Source organism: Oncorhynchus tshawytscha, linkage group LG09 (genome assembly GCF_018296145.1).
Source record: "Oncorhynchus tshawytscha isolate Ot180627B linkage group LG09, Otsh_v2.0, whole genome shotgun sequence".
Taxonomy (NCBI): Eukaryota; Metazoa; Chordata; class Actinopteri; order Salmoniformes; family Salmonidae; genus Oncorhynchus; species Oncorhynchus tshawytscha.
The window spans coordinates 30,275,852-30,290,893 of NC_056437.1; the positions used below are offsets into that span (position 1 = coordinate 30,275,852).

The 15,042-nt window shown below is 42.4% G+C and overlaps 1 protein-coding gene across 1 annotated transcript; it reads left to right on the forward strand.

Moving 5' to 3' along the window:
* Positions 1-4,445: 4,445 nt before the first annotated feature.
* On the forward strand, positions 4,446-13,738 carry chrne (cholinergic receptor, nicotinic, epsilon). The gene is made up of 11 exons (XM_024431598.2): positions 4,446-4,688; positions 5,242-5,375; positions 8,089-8,133; positions 8,348-8,457; positions 8,652-8,911; positions 9,142-9,342; positions 9,803-9,917; positions 10,038-10,152; positions 10,373-10,580; positions 11,924-12,057; positions 12,314-13,738. The coding sequence occupies exons 1-11, from the start codon at positions 4,607-4,609 to the stop codon at positions 12,479-12,481; spliced, it is 1,572 nt and encodes a 523-aa protein (XP_024287366.1). The 5' UTR covers positions 4,446-4,606; the 3' UTR covers positions 12,482-13,738.
* Positions 13,739-15,042: the final 1,304 nt, after the last annotated feature.

The window sequence follows — 15,042 nt, forward strand, 5'->3', positions numbered from 1 at the left end:
CTCATTGCCAAACCCACGGGCTCCAAGTCATCTACAAGTCTTTGCTAGGTAAAGCCCAGCCTTTTCTCAGCTCACTGGTCAACATAGCAGCACCCACCCGTAGCACCCGCTCCAACAGGTATTTTTCACTGGTCACCCCCAAAGCCAATTCCTCCTTTGGTCGCCTTTCCTTACAGTTCTCTGCTGCCAATGACTGGAACAAACTGCAAAAATCACTGAAGCTGGAGACTCATATCTCCCTCACTAACTTTAAGCACCAGCTGTCAGAGCAGCTCACAGATCACTGCACCTGTACATAGCCCATCTGTAAATAGCCCATCCAACTACCTCATCCCATACTGTATTTATTTATTTATCTTGCTCCTTTGCACCCCAGTTTCTCTACTTGCACATTCATCTTTTGGACATCTATCATTCCAATGTTTAATTGCTATATTGCAATTACTTCGCCACCATGGCCTATTTATTGCCTTACCTCCCTTATCTTACCTCATTTGCACACACTGTATATATACTTTTTCTACTGTATTGTTGACTGTATGTTTGTTTATTCCATGTGTAACTCTGTGTTGTTGTATGTGTACGGCTTTGCTTTATCTTTTGCCAGGTCACAGTTGTTAATGAGAACTTGTTCTCAACGAGCCTACCTGGTTAAATAAAGATGAAATAATAAATTTTAAAAAATGGAGGTAATTATGTACATGCAGGCAGGGTTATTAAAGTGGCTATACATAGATAATATCAGAGAGTAGCAGCAGCGTGGGGGGCGGCAAATAGTCTGGGTAGCCATTTGATTAGCTATTCAGGAGTCTTATGGCTTGGGGGTAGAAGCCTCTTGGACTGAGACTTGGCGCTCCGGTACCGCTTGCCGTGTGGTAGCAGAGAGAACAGTCTGTAACTAGGGTGGCTGGAGTCTTTGACAACTTTTAGGGCCTTCCTCTGACACCGGCTGGTATAGAGGTCCTGGATGGCAGGAAGCTTGGCCACGGTGATGTACTGGGCCGTACGCACTACACTCTGTAGTGCCTTGCGGTCAGAGTTGCACTCTGACAATTTTACTCACCCTAGCAGAGCTGGTTAGGCAGTTTTCATGAGACCATTGGTGACTGTAACTGTGCTTCTGGCAACAATTGAATTACGCTTTTTTTGCCGACGTTTACTGACGGGTGTAGAGCGTTCATAAATTCATCAGTTATTCTGCACTCTGGCAAGTTCGATGTATTAGTAGCCAACTAACGTTACAGTAGGTAGCTAACATACCCGGTACATTACTGCTGTAATGATATGCAATGCAGTTCGTAAGGATAGCATAGCTAACAAATTGTCAGCCAACATAACATGCAACGTAACTTATTTGAAAAGTCATTACTTTATTACATTGCTGAACCTTTTCTTAACATTTGTCATAATTAGTTAAAGCAACAGATTTGTGTCCGCTCTCGTCAGACTTCGGCTGCATATTTTCCACCATTCTCTTCAAATCTGAAAATCAAATCAAAATTATTTATATAGCCCTTCGTACATCAGCTGATATCTCAAAGTGCTGTACAGAAACCCAGCCTAAAACCCCAAACAGCAAGCAATGCAGGTGTAGAAGCACGGTGGCTAGGAAAAACTCCCTAGAAAGGCCAAAACCTAGGAAGAAACCTAGACAGGAACCAGGCTATGTGGGGTGGCCAGTCCTCTTCTGGCTGTGCCGGATGGAGATTATAACAGAACATGGCCAAGATGTTCAAATGTTCATAAATGACCAGCATGTTCGAATAATAAGAAGGCAGAACAGTTGAAACTGGAGCAGCAGCACGGCCAGGTGGACTGGGGACAGCAAGGAGTCATCATGTCAGGTAATCCTGGGGCATGGTCCTAGGGCTCAGGTCCTCCGAGAGAGAGAAAGAAAGAGAGAAGGAGAGAATTAGAGAACGCACACTTAGATTCACACAGGACACCGAATAGGACAGGAGAAGTACTCCAGATATAACAAACTGACCCTAGCCCCCCGACACAAACTACTGCAGCATAAATACTGGAGGCTGAGACAGGAGGGGTCAGGAGACACTGTGGACCCATCCGAGGACACCCCCGGACAGGGCCAAACAGGAAGGATATAACCCCACCCACTTTGCCAAAGCACAGCCCCCACACCACTAGAGGGATATCTTCAACCACCAACTTACCATCCTGAGACAGGGCCGAGTATAGCCCACAAAGATCTCCGCCATGGCACAACCCAAGGGAGGGCGCCAACCCAGACAGGATGACCACATCAGTGAATCAACCCACTCAGGTGACGCACCCCTTCCAGGGACGGCATGAGAGAGCCCCAGTAAGCCAGTGACTCAGCCCCTGTAACAGGGTTAGAGGCAGAGAATCCCAGTGGAAAGAGGGGAACCGGCCAGGCAGAGACAGCAAGGGCGGTTCGTTGCTCCAGAGCCTTTCCGTTCACCTTCCCGCTCCTGGGCCAGACTACACTCAATCATATGACCCACTGAAGAGATAAGTCTTCAGTAAAGACTTAAAGGTTGAGACCGATCAAAGTTTGCGTCTCTGACATGGGTAGGCAGACCGTTCCATAAAAATGGAGCTGATTTTTCTATATGGAAAAAAGCTGTCCTTGAAAAAGCCAGAGGGTAACGCCGAGGTCCTTCACAGTTTTATTTGAGACGACTGTACAACCATTAAGATTAATTGTCAGATTCAACAGAAGATCTCTTTGTTTCTTGGGACCTAGAACAAGCATCTCTGTTTTTTCTGAGTTTAAAAGTAGAAAGTTTGCAGCCATCCACTTCCTTATGTCTGAAACACATGCTTCTAGCAAGGGCAATTTTGGGGCTTCACCAGGTTTCATTGAAATGTACAGCTGTGTGTCATCCGCATAGCAGTGAAAGTTAACATTATGTTTTCGAATAACATCCCCAAGAGGTAAAATATATAGTGAAAACAATAGTGGTCCTAAAACGGAACCTTGAGGAACACCGAAATTTACAGTTGATTTGTCAGAGGACAAACCATGTGAAGCCATACCAATTTTCTGAAACATTGCATTATGGGCCCTAAAAGCACGGAAATAGTGTCCATTGCTTTTATACTTCAAACTTCGGGGAATGTTCCCAACATCTGGGAACCTTTGGCATACTAACTATATCCATATTGTGACTAATAAGCATACTACATACTCAATTTACGTTAGTGTGGTTAGTATGAGTATTCGAACACAACTGTGTGTGTGTATGAGCGCACGCGAGAGAGAGAGATGGGGTGTGTGAGAGAGGGTGTGGGGTCAATCAAAGTATAAATATAATTTAGACAATTGCAACATTGAAGGTAGGTGTGCATGATAATAGTTTATGTTATGTGGGACATGTGGGACATGTTTCCTGCTCTGTGGCTTGAATTTGTCTCCCAGATACAGAGGTCCCGGTTACCTCAAAGGAGCGCATCTCCGTTTCACTCATGTATTTTTAGAGGCACTTCGCAGACGGCGGAATTCACACGGAACACATTATACAAGGCATAATTGTCTTGTTGTTTATCATAGACAACTTCATCAACATTGTATTAACATCCAGCCAGCTGCATGATCAAATTTGAGGGAAAAAATCGAATTGATCAAAAGCTGCAACAAATTTCGGTTTATACCTCCCGGTATCGACAATACATGTTCATTAGACCTTCATTTTATTTATTCAATGGACATGTTAATTAACGTTGGTTGACGTCGTTATCAAATACCAACGACAATTTTATGCTGATATGCTGATGATTGGATTCTTACCTCTCGACTGCTGCCACTGGCTGGTGTTTTGTCACTCAACTAAATGTAACAGGCGCATCCGGCGTCTCCAATCTGAACTCACACAAAACACACACACACACACACACACACACACACACATGCCCTGGTACATAATTCATCTTCACGGGACCCCGTCCTATCTGTCGTCTATAACCAGCCGTCATCGTGACAAAATCACCCCACCACAATCCCCCAGAGATTGTTCCCGTTTCACCAGAGCCCCGCAGTGCAAACTGCAAGGAGCGCAGAATAGACACTATTTATTTATACCCTCCCCGGGTAGAGAGTGGGGGCAGTGCAATGGAACGGCTTCCAAACTGGATCCCCGTCACCTGTTCACCTTGCTCACCAGTAGCGTCGACACACACACGCACACACGTTTTCGAAGTGGTCAGCTGTGGTCTAGGCATATTGGGCCTCTAGATGCAATATTTGTAAAACAGAGATAGGCTACTTTGTTAAATGTACACTATCCCATTCCATCCTACATTCAGAACATTGTGGGCTATTACTAGTATGAAACCCGCTGACATATCAAGCAGAAAAGGTCCCCTTCATAATCGGAGTATTGTCATAACTACCCTATAGAATACTGATAATGATTATTATTATGAACGACCCGAGTGTGACTTTAAGACCGAGTTTAGCGCTTCCCGGTTGGTGTGTAACCCGAGCCAAGGGTAGCGACAGCTGGAGGAGCGAGACGAGGGGCAGCGGGAGAAGGGAGACGACGAGCCACTCGGAAATAACCTCTCGCTTTCTCTTTCTTTGAATTTGTACTTCACTCAAATCTGGAACTGTGCGTAAAGAGCAATGAACTTTGCGATGGCAAGGTACTCCTTTTGGACGTGTTTGATTGCAACTGCAGGCCTACTCTGGGGTGTGACAATACCAGGTAAGTGCGTATATTGATTATTTTTTCTCATGGCCAGGATCAAGGTTCTTGGCAATGGCACCTCTCGGTGTTTTGACTATTAATTCCGGTCTCCATGCCAAATGTGTCTGCGACTGTTATTTTGGTGTTTCTATGGGCTTGTTATTATTGTTCCTGTGAGGCAGATGTCATGTTCATGTTTTTATAGGCGCTGTAAAAACTTTCACAAACATTGTTACAACTTTTGGTGTTAGGGTTGACATGCCTAAATGTCAAACATGTTAATTGAAAAGGGTTCAATGGGTGATTTTAGCAAAGCAATCGGTCACTGACCATTTAAGGTCATTTGGCACTTTAAGTGTTATTTGTCGTTTGAAATGGTAAGTGTTATGTGTTGCAGTCCCTATGGGTTTTACTCCACCCATATCTCATCATATATTGCCATGGCACTCTGCTGTGTCCTCTTGCTCACTCACTCACTCACTCACTCACTCACTCACTCACTCACTCACTCACTCACCTACTCTCTCTCTCTCATTCTCTCTCTCGCACACACACACACTGCCTTGTGCAGTGAGTTGTAATGAGGAGTCTAAGCTGATTGGGGACCTGTTCAGAGGCTACAACAAGAACATCCGTCCAGCGGCGCACCCCACTGACAAGGTGGAGGTGCAGGTCAAGCTGATCCTCACCAACCTCATCTCCCTGGTGAGAGACAGACCACACCTGATGCAGTATAACGCCAACAACACATAGTACACACACACACACACATTACACACATTATGCATCTCAATAAGAATTTCATTGTACCAAGCATTTCATTGTCCTGCTTACCTTGTGTATCCTGTGCATCAGAGGAGGCTGGTGGAAGGAGCTATAGGAGGGGCACATTGTAAAGGCTAGAATGGAATAAATGGAACACATCAAACATATGGAAAGCACATGTTTGACTCTGTTCCATTTATTCCATTCCAGCCATTACGATGAGCCTGTCCTCCTATAGCTCCTTCCAACAGCCTCCTCTGCTGTGCATATGCAAATAAACTTGACTTGACTTACTGCTGCAACATAACAATGCCATATAACAACACACAACACATACCAAACATATTACACACACATATTACACACCTGCTGCAACCCAACAACATTCCATACACATTGCCAAACAGTCCTGTGCTTCAACCATGCGAGCTGTGGTGGTCACAACATTTCGTCAGCCAGTGATTGTCAAGCAAATAACTGTCGGTCTCACGGTAATTGACCTTTAATTAACAAAAACACATTTAGTATCTCCTGGCTTCCACACACAAACCGTTGGAATGTGTACATTTAAAAAAAAAAAGTCTAATAAATCCATGTAATATAGCCTCCCCCTTCACAATAAATAATTTCATTTTTTATTTTAGACAGGTCTAAAGAAGCATGATATGAAGAAAATGTAGTCTATTTCAGAAGAAAAGAATAGCATACTCTGAGTTGTCCTTATGTTATGTCCTGATCTGGCTATGCCAAATGGCTGTGGGTTACACTAGTTAATTTAGCAGACAAGATTTGCCTATAATTCTGTGGCATTATTTTATAGTATGAAGAATACAATTGAACAAAGCTGAATAAAATAGAAAGGATATTTTCCCCAAACTATTTGAGGGAGTGTACTCACGCGGCTATTCTGTGCTGAGCGGTAAACAAAAAAATAGGTACTCCTATATGCTTAATTTAGAGTTATTCATGTAACTTTAGTTGTTCTACAAACGTTGGGCTATATGTTTTGATTTTTAATTCATTGTAAGGCTGCATGATGTGATATTTTGAAAAGATCTTAGTCCTGTATTGACGCTTTGCCTGTTTGATGGTTCGTCGGAGGTTATAGCGGGATTCCTTATAAGCGTCCGGGTTAGAGTCTCGCTCTTTGAAAGCGGCAGCTCTACCCTTTAGCTCAGTGTGGATCTTGCCTGTAATCCATGGCTTCTGGTTGGGGAATGTACATACGATCACTGTGGGGACGACGTCATCGATGCACTTATTGACGAAGCCAGTGACTGATGTGGTGTACTCCTCAATTCCATCTGAAAAAATACCGGGACATATTCCAGTCTGTGCTAGCATCTGCTTCATCTGACCGCTTTTTTACTGACCGAGTCACTCGTGCTTCCTGTTTTAATTTTTGCTTGTAAGCAGGAATCAGGAGGATAGAATTATGGTCAGATTTGCCAAATGGAGTTCGAGGAAGAGCTTTGTACGCATCTCTGTATGTGGAGTAAAGATGGTCTAGAGTTTTTTCCCCTATGGTTGCACATTTAACATGCTGATATAAATGAGGTAAAACGGGTTTTAAGTTTCCCTACATTAAAGTCCCCGGCCACTTTAATGCCAGCTGTATGTTATTCATGTCGTCGTTCAGCCATGGCTTGGTGAAACATAAGATATTACCGTTTTTAATGTCCTTTTGGTAGGATATCTGTGCTTTTAGTTCGTCCAATTTATTTTCCAGCAATTGTACGTTGGCCAGTAGTATGGATGGCAAGGGCAGATTAGCCACTCGTCACCGGATCCTCACAAGGCACCCCGATCTCTTTCCGCGATATCTTTTCAGTCTCTTTCTCCTCCGAATGACGGGGATGAGGGCCTGTTTGGGTGTCTGGAGTAAAGCCCTTTCATCTGATTAATTAAAGAGAAATTCTTCATACAGTTCAAGGTGAGTAATCGCTGTTCTGATTTCCAGAATCTCTTTTCGGTCATAACAGACGGTAGCAGCAGCATTATGTACAAAAAAAATGACAAAAAATGCGAAAAACGAACAGAAAAAGCACGGTTGGTTAAGAGCCCACGAAATGGCAGCTATCCTCCCCGGGGCCATCTGTAGTTGGAAAGTTGAGAAATAAATATGGTAGGCCCAGCCTATAGAAAGCTGATGGCATCCTTTTTATTAGTGGTCATTTCTCCTGCAATTGCATAGCCTATATAAATGTTGCGCAACATGAGCTCATGGGCTCTCATGACGTGATTGATTATATTTTTGAATACATTTGAATGGATGTCAGAGTGATTAGAGGGACAATATAGTGCTGAGTACCAGGCAGTTAGCAAGTTTGGTATGCTACTAATGACCATCAGCAGCATCAGAGCTTGGAGAAGCCTAATTACCATGACTAAATGGTAATGTGGAATTTGACTGCCTTCATGACTTGTGACCGCTGGTTTGGTGGCAACAGTGTGGCCGCAACAGCCCTAGGTGCACTACAGTACTATCACATATCAAACTGTCCAGCATAATCCCATAGAGTTGCCACAGTTACCAACTACCCTTTCACAATCTCACTGCACCTCCACATGTATTCCTGTAAGGTTATGTAGGCTACCCAAATAAAGTAGACAAATGTCTGCATCTGACCATTATATATGTCCTCTGTTACAGAACGAAAAGGAAGAGACTCTCACGACTAATGTCTGGATTGAGATCGTGAGTGTTTCTCTCATTGTAAACCATTTTTTTTGTTGATATTGTATCTTCTCAATTAGTTTAACATGTGTTTCCTGCATACGTCTTTGACTAGATTATTTCTGTTTTATTTAATTTTCTCCTACTTTTACCTGATTTCTACGTGTGTGTCTTTTATTCCCTCTGATCCTCTCACGCTCTCTACTCTGCCTACACCCTTTGCTCCCTCCCACAGCAATGGAATGATATTCGCCTGGCCTGGAACACCTCTGAGTATTTTGGCATCGAGGTTATCCGTGTGCCTTACAACACAGTGTGGCTTCCTGACATTGTCCTTGAGAACAAGTGAGTCAGTAGAGGAGGGCTTTCAACTTCTTTTTCCTTTGGCTTTTTTCCTCATTCTGATTTCCCCCCTTCTGTGGCACTGCTATGTTTTGACCAATAGACTCTTGAACTCTTTTCATCGCCCTCTACCCTTTCCTTCCACCTCCTCTCTTCCCTTCCTCCGTTCCCTCTCCTCTCTCCCTCCTCCTCTGCAGCATTGATGGCAAGTTTGACGTGGCCTACTATGCCAATGTGTTAATCTACTCCAGTGGCTACATGTACTGGCTGCCTCCAGCTATCTACCGCAGCACATGTGCCATAGAAATCACCTACTTCCCCTTTGACTACCAGAACTGCACTTTAGTCTTTAGGTCCCAGACATACAGTGCAAATGAGTTGGAAATCATGCTGGCTGTTGACACGGAGACTGAACAGCCCATTGAGTGGGTGGACATTGATCCTGAGGCCTTCACTGGTATTTGAATAAATTATATTTCAAAACCTACTACCCCACCTTGATAGGTTCCCACTACTACTCTGGTCCTGCATGTGTGACCAAAATACAGTATATGAAACTTTGTAGTTCGTCAAAATCAATCTGTAGGCCTACACCTATCTGCAAACAACTGACACAACCCGTCAACTGGTCCAATCCTAATGAAATGGTTTCTACTCATCCCAGTGTCTTTGTTTCCAACCTGTTAGAGAATGGTGAGTGGGCCATAAAGCACCGGCCAGCCAGGAAGCTGATCAACTCACGCTACACTCCTGATGACCTGGAGTACCAGGAGATCTCCTTCAACCTGGTCATCCAGAGGAAACCTCTGTTCTACATCATCAACATCATTCTGCCCTGCTCACTTATCTCCTCCTTGGTCGTCCTGGCCTACTTCCTACCTGCACAGGGTCAGTGGCAACGTTGCTGCTGATTGGTCAGTGGTATAAGGGTGTAACTTAGGGTTAGTGAAACAGGAAGATGATGCAGTATGCCATCCCCAACTGAAGTTAGCAGTTGTCCGCTAGTGTTACTAGTGTTGCTTTGTATATTGACTATTATTTCAAATGATTTATATTTAAGAAATGCTCCAACATAGATATAATGGTTTTGAGTTTCAAACTAGAGAATGCACTGTATGTTGTTGGACTTTAGTTGGACTCGGTTAGCCTGTGCGATAGAACGTCAATAGGTTTCTGCATCCCAACTAAAGCACTTGGAAGCATTTGGAAACACTAGACCACTCCCATGTTATGTCTGGAATTGCTAGAGTACAGTATAATATGCCTGTTGTCATCTATGAGGATGATGATGGGAAAAGCACTGCACTCCTTTCTGTACCCCTCTGACTCTCCATTGTCCTCTTCACAGCTGGGGGACAGAAGTTGACTGTGTCCATCTCTGTCCTGCTGGCTCAGACTGTCTTCCTCTTTCTTATTGCTCAGAAGGTCCCTGAGACATCTCTCAATGTCCCTCTCATTGGCAAGTGAGTAAGAATTTCTCCAGTCTCTTGCTTACTGCCTTCCTCCATACACAGTATTTCTGTAACACCATAAGAGAGCTCAATCCCCTCTCCATCCACATCTGTCTGTTCTTCTCTTCCCAGGTACTTGATCTTTGTCATGTCTGTGACAACGCTCATCGCCACCAACCAAATCGTGGTGCTCAACATCTCCCTCCGCAGTCCCAACACCCACACCATGTCTCACACTATCAAACACGTATGTATACAGTAACTGTGTAATAACATGGTAGGTTGAAATCAAAACCAAAGTCAAGGCTCCTGTAACACTGGCCCAAACAGACATAGAATGGACAAAGTAAATGTAATCTGTATTAAGAAACAATACGATATGATAAAATGCTAATTTATCAGAACGAATATTCAACTTTTTTCTTGCCAAACTAATACCTATTCCACCGTTCCTCTCCTCTGTTCAGCTCTTCCTGGAGCTTGTCCCTCGATTTCTGGGTATGGACCCTCTGGTGGATGATGGCGAGGCGGAGGCGGAGGTGAATGGAGTGAGGGAGCGACGGCGTAGCTCGTTCGGCCTGATGCAGAGAGCGGAGGAGTATGTGCTAAAACAGCCACGCAGCGAGATGATGTTTGACAAACAGAGAGAGAGGCATGGCCTCACACGATCTGTTGGTAAGATTAAGGAAAGAGATACTGGTAGGGAGTGAAGGGTAGCACATGGGGGAATGTTTATTTGAGGCGACAGTACAGAATGTCACCTTTTATTTTAGGGTATTTTCATACATGCTGTATCTGTTGTACCATTTAGAAATTAACACATTTTATTTATCTAGTCACCCCATCTGAAGGTGTCATAACTATTTGGAAAATGTTATGGATTATGTTGAATTGTGAATAATGATGAGTGAGTAAATTACAGAAGCATAAATATCACCCCCCCCCGAAAATGCTAACCTCCCCTGTTATTGGTAATGGTGAGAGGTTAGCATGTTTTGGGGGTATGATCCTTGTGCATCTGTAAATTCTTCACATTTATCATTATTCACGATTCATTAATGATTCTCTGTAATCAAGGTACATTATTCTAAAAGTGTTTAGAAACATATTATATTATTATTTACAATAAAAGTGACTCCAGAATAACACAATGCATTATATGCCATTCATTTCTATTGGGCACAAGATAATCCTAAACAGAAACTTTAAAAAATTGCAAAGGCATCCAACAGGTTTGTAGAGTGACAAACGTGATGTAGTCATTGTGTGCTAGGAATATGATAACAAATACTAAACCTTTGACTACATTAATACACTATAAATTCATTTGTCCAAATATGACACCTTCAAATTGGGGGACTAAATACGTAAAGTGCTTTCATTTCTAAACGGTAAAACAGATATGTATGAAAATACCCTCAAATAAAAGGTAACATTCTGTACTATCGCCTCATATTAACCATTTGATCTCAAATCTAAAATTATGGAGTATAGAACGAAATTAAACGTTTTAGCCTCACTGTCCAAATAAATACGGAGTGGAATGTATGTGCATTATCCAGCAAGCCACTTTTCTGAATAGATGTGTGTGGCTCAATTGGAATTGGTTTTAAAAAGCATTTTGGTTGTATTTGCTATTATAAATATGTATCACAATCAATGGGAAAAGGAGAGTGGATAAATATCAGCACTGTGGTCCATCATCAGCATACCTTTAGGTAACTGTATATGTCTCTGCTACACTAGTAGATGATATTGATGTGTCTCTGCTACCCTCTAGTGGATGGTATTGATGTGTCACTGCTACCCTCTAGTGGATGGTATTGATGTGTCTCTGCTACCCTCTAGTGGATGATATTGATGTGTCTCTGCTACACTAGTGGATGATATTGATGTGTCTCTGCTACCCTCTAGTGGATGGTATTGATGTGTCACTGCTACCCTCTAGTGGATGGTATTGATGTGTCTCTGCTACCCTCTAGTGAATGATATTGATGTGTCTCTTCTACCCTCTCTAGTGGATGGGATTGATGTGAGCACCACAGCCAGCCTGTACAAGAGCCTCGCCCAAGCTGCTCCTGAAATCAAGGAATGTGTGGATGCTTGTAACTTTATCACTGAGAGCACAAAGCAAGCAAATGACATTGGATCAGTAAGTATTGCTTTTACTCTGGGGATCAGGGGTCAATTTCATCTGAATTCAGCCAGTGCAAGGCCGTGTTCACAAAGAGTGCTAATCCAGATTTATTTGTGATAAAATAAATAATTATGATTAAAAGGCTTACTCTGAGACACTTTGTGAATACTGGCCCACGATGAGCTGAGAGTTGAGAAATCCTGATAGAACATTGTGGGTTATTATCTCCCCACTTCTACCCCCTTCTGACTCACTGTTAACTGTCCCATAGGAAATGGAGAGCTGGGTATTGATTGGGAAGATGATTGACAAGGTTTGTTTCTGGGTGGCCATGGCTCTCTTCTCCATCGGAACGGTCGCCATCTTCCTCACGGGACATTTCAACTCTGTCCCAGATTTTCCATTCCCTGGGGAAAACAAACGATACCTCCCCAGTTAGGGCGGCAAGGCAACCCCCCCTTAACCTGGTCACAGGTTATAGGACACATCATCATCGTCTTCATATCATTGAGAGCTAAGATTTATTCACTTCTTACTCTTACTTACTTATTTGTCTTTTTAGCAGTAGATGACTGAAAATGGTATCGTCTTGATATGATGTAATCCTTTTTGATAAATATTTCATACTGTGTTTTGAGTTTTAGCTTAACCATTTCTTGTTATGTGTGATTTACATGTGTGCATTTTATTTTTTATAAGGCCTGTGACATGAAAATGCCAAAAACCTCGAACAGTTAGTGGCAAAGCAGTTGTGAAATTAATTCAACAAGTCTGCTGTGGGCTTTTGTGGGATTTGTTATGTTAGAACAAAATGAAAAAGTTAGATCTCTGTTTTAGCCTTCAACCTTATTCAGACCTTAGTCTTTACACAACACATTAGGAGGACGCTGCAGATCACCTATACCCTGCGGAATTCTTGTCTTTCTTGTATCTCACTGTATGGTGCACTCAGCACACAAAACACATGCTCTTTCCATGACATAGACTGACCAGGTGAATCCAGGTGAAAGCTATGATCCCTTATTGATGCCACTTGTTAATCCACTTCAATCAGTGTAGATGAAGGGGAGGAGACAGGTTAAAGAAGTATTTTTAAGCCTTGAGACAGTTGAGACACGGATTGTGTATGTGTACCATTCAGAAGGTGAATTTAAAAATAATTTAAGTGACTTATGGTATGGTAATAGGAGTATGGTAATAGGAGTATGGTAATAGGTGTCAGGCACATTGGTTTGTGTCAAGAACTGCAACAGTGCTGGGTTTTAAATGCTCAACGGTTTCCCATGTGTATCAAGAAATCAAGAATGGTTCACCACCCAAAGGACATCCAGACAACTTGACAGAACTGTGGCAACCATTGGAGTCAACATGGGCCAGGATCCCTGTGGAACGCTTTTAACATCTTGTAGAGTCCATGCCCCGATGAATTGATGCGGTTCTGAGTGCAAAAAGGGGGGTGTTCAACTCAATATTAGGAAAGTGTGCCTAATGTTTGGTATACTCAGTGTATATGTGACACAGGTCTTTACTGATGGATACAATGCAATGTAAGAAGACCATATACTGTAAGAATATTTGATTTAACTAGTTACTTTAATATACACACAGTACATTTACATGGTTAAGTGAATTGTTCTGTTTAATATCTAAGAATGACACAATGACACAGAGACTTAATTAAAAGTTAGAAACAGAGGCCTTGCCTTCCTTTCTGTCCAATTTGTGCCTCATTTTTAAAATGTTATGTAAATATACCATCTATTTTTTTGTATACAATTACAATCCTACACAATTAAAACCCCTGTGCTGCTGATGTTAGCATACACAAATCAAATCTATGTAATCATCATGAACAACAATGCATATAATAATTTGTGTATTTTTAAATGTATTTTTATGTTTTAATTTGAACCTTTATTTAACTGAGCATTCGAATAGGCAAGTCAGTTAAGAACAAATTCTTATATACAATGACGGCCTACACCGGCCAAACCCAGACAACGCTGGGCCAATTGTGGGCCACTTTATGGGACTCCCAATCACGGCCGGTTGTGATACAGCCTGGTTTAACATTATGGACATTGAATATATTGAGTTTTAGTATTAAGAGGATGTGTTGGATGGTACATAGAGTCAGTACAAACTTTTGAGATTCAAACCATTACTTAAAAGTACTGTGTTGTACTTTTTTAGACAACAAAAAATACTGTATAATGAGTGTTATTAGTATTTTATGTTATTAATACTGTAATAATTAAATCTAATAAATGTTTTATCGAAAGACTGTTGGGATCATTGTAGAGAGGGTGCACATACAAGATGTGGCTATTCAATCTTGAAATGGCAGTTTGAGATGGTTTTGAAATATCAGACAATGTTGAAGATTAAGGTAGCTCCAGACCACCTCCAAAACACTGCTTGTCTGAGTCCAAGTCCTGGTTAGAATCACATGGGAATCCAAGCACAACCCCGCTTTCCCAGGGATTAAATCACATGGGAATCCAAGCTCAACCCCACTTTCCCAGGGATTAAATCACATGGGAATCCAAGCACAACCCCACTTTCCCAGGGATTAAATCACATGGGAATCCAAGCACAACCCCACTTTCCCAGGGATTAAATCACATGGGAATCCAAGCACAACCCCGCTTTCCCAGGGATTAAATCAAATAGGAATCCAAGCACAACCCCGCTTTCCCAGGGATTAAATCAAATAGGAATCCAAGCACAACCCCACTTTCCCAGGGATTAAATCACATGGGAATCCAAGCACAACCCCACTTTCCCAGGGATTAAATCACATGGGAATCCAAGCACAACCCCACTTTCCCAGGGATTAAATCAAATAGGAATCCAAGCACAACCCCGCTTTCCCAGGGATTAAATGGAGCAGTAGCATGGCATCCTACCACGCAACACAACAGTTTGAAGGTAGTTTTAATATTAAAGGCAAAGTAAATGTTCCTTTAACCCCTGACCTTACCAACAACTCACATGCAA

What these genes read in the sequence shown, in the direction of transcription:
- chrne (XM_024431598.2), top strand. Translation starts at nt 4,607, where the DNA reads ATGAACTTTGCGATGGCAAGGTACTCCTTTTGGACGTGTTTGATTGCA. An exon ending in CTAATGTCTGGATTGAGATC is followed by an intron (nt 8,134 to 8,347) that starts GTGAGTGTTTCT and finishes TCCCTCCCACAG; the next exon opens with CAATGGAATGATATTCGCCT. An exon ending in CTACTTCCTACCTGCACAGG is followed by an intron (nt 9,343 to 9,802) that starts GTCAGTGGCAAC and finishes TCCTCTTCACAG; the next exon opens with CTGGGGGACAGAAGTTGACT.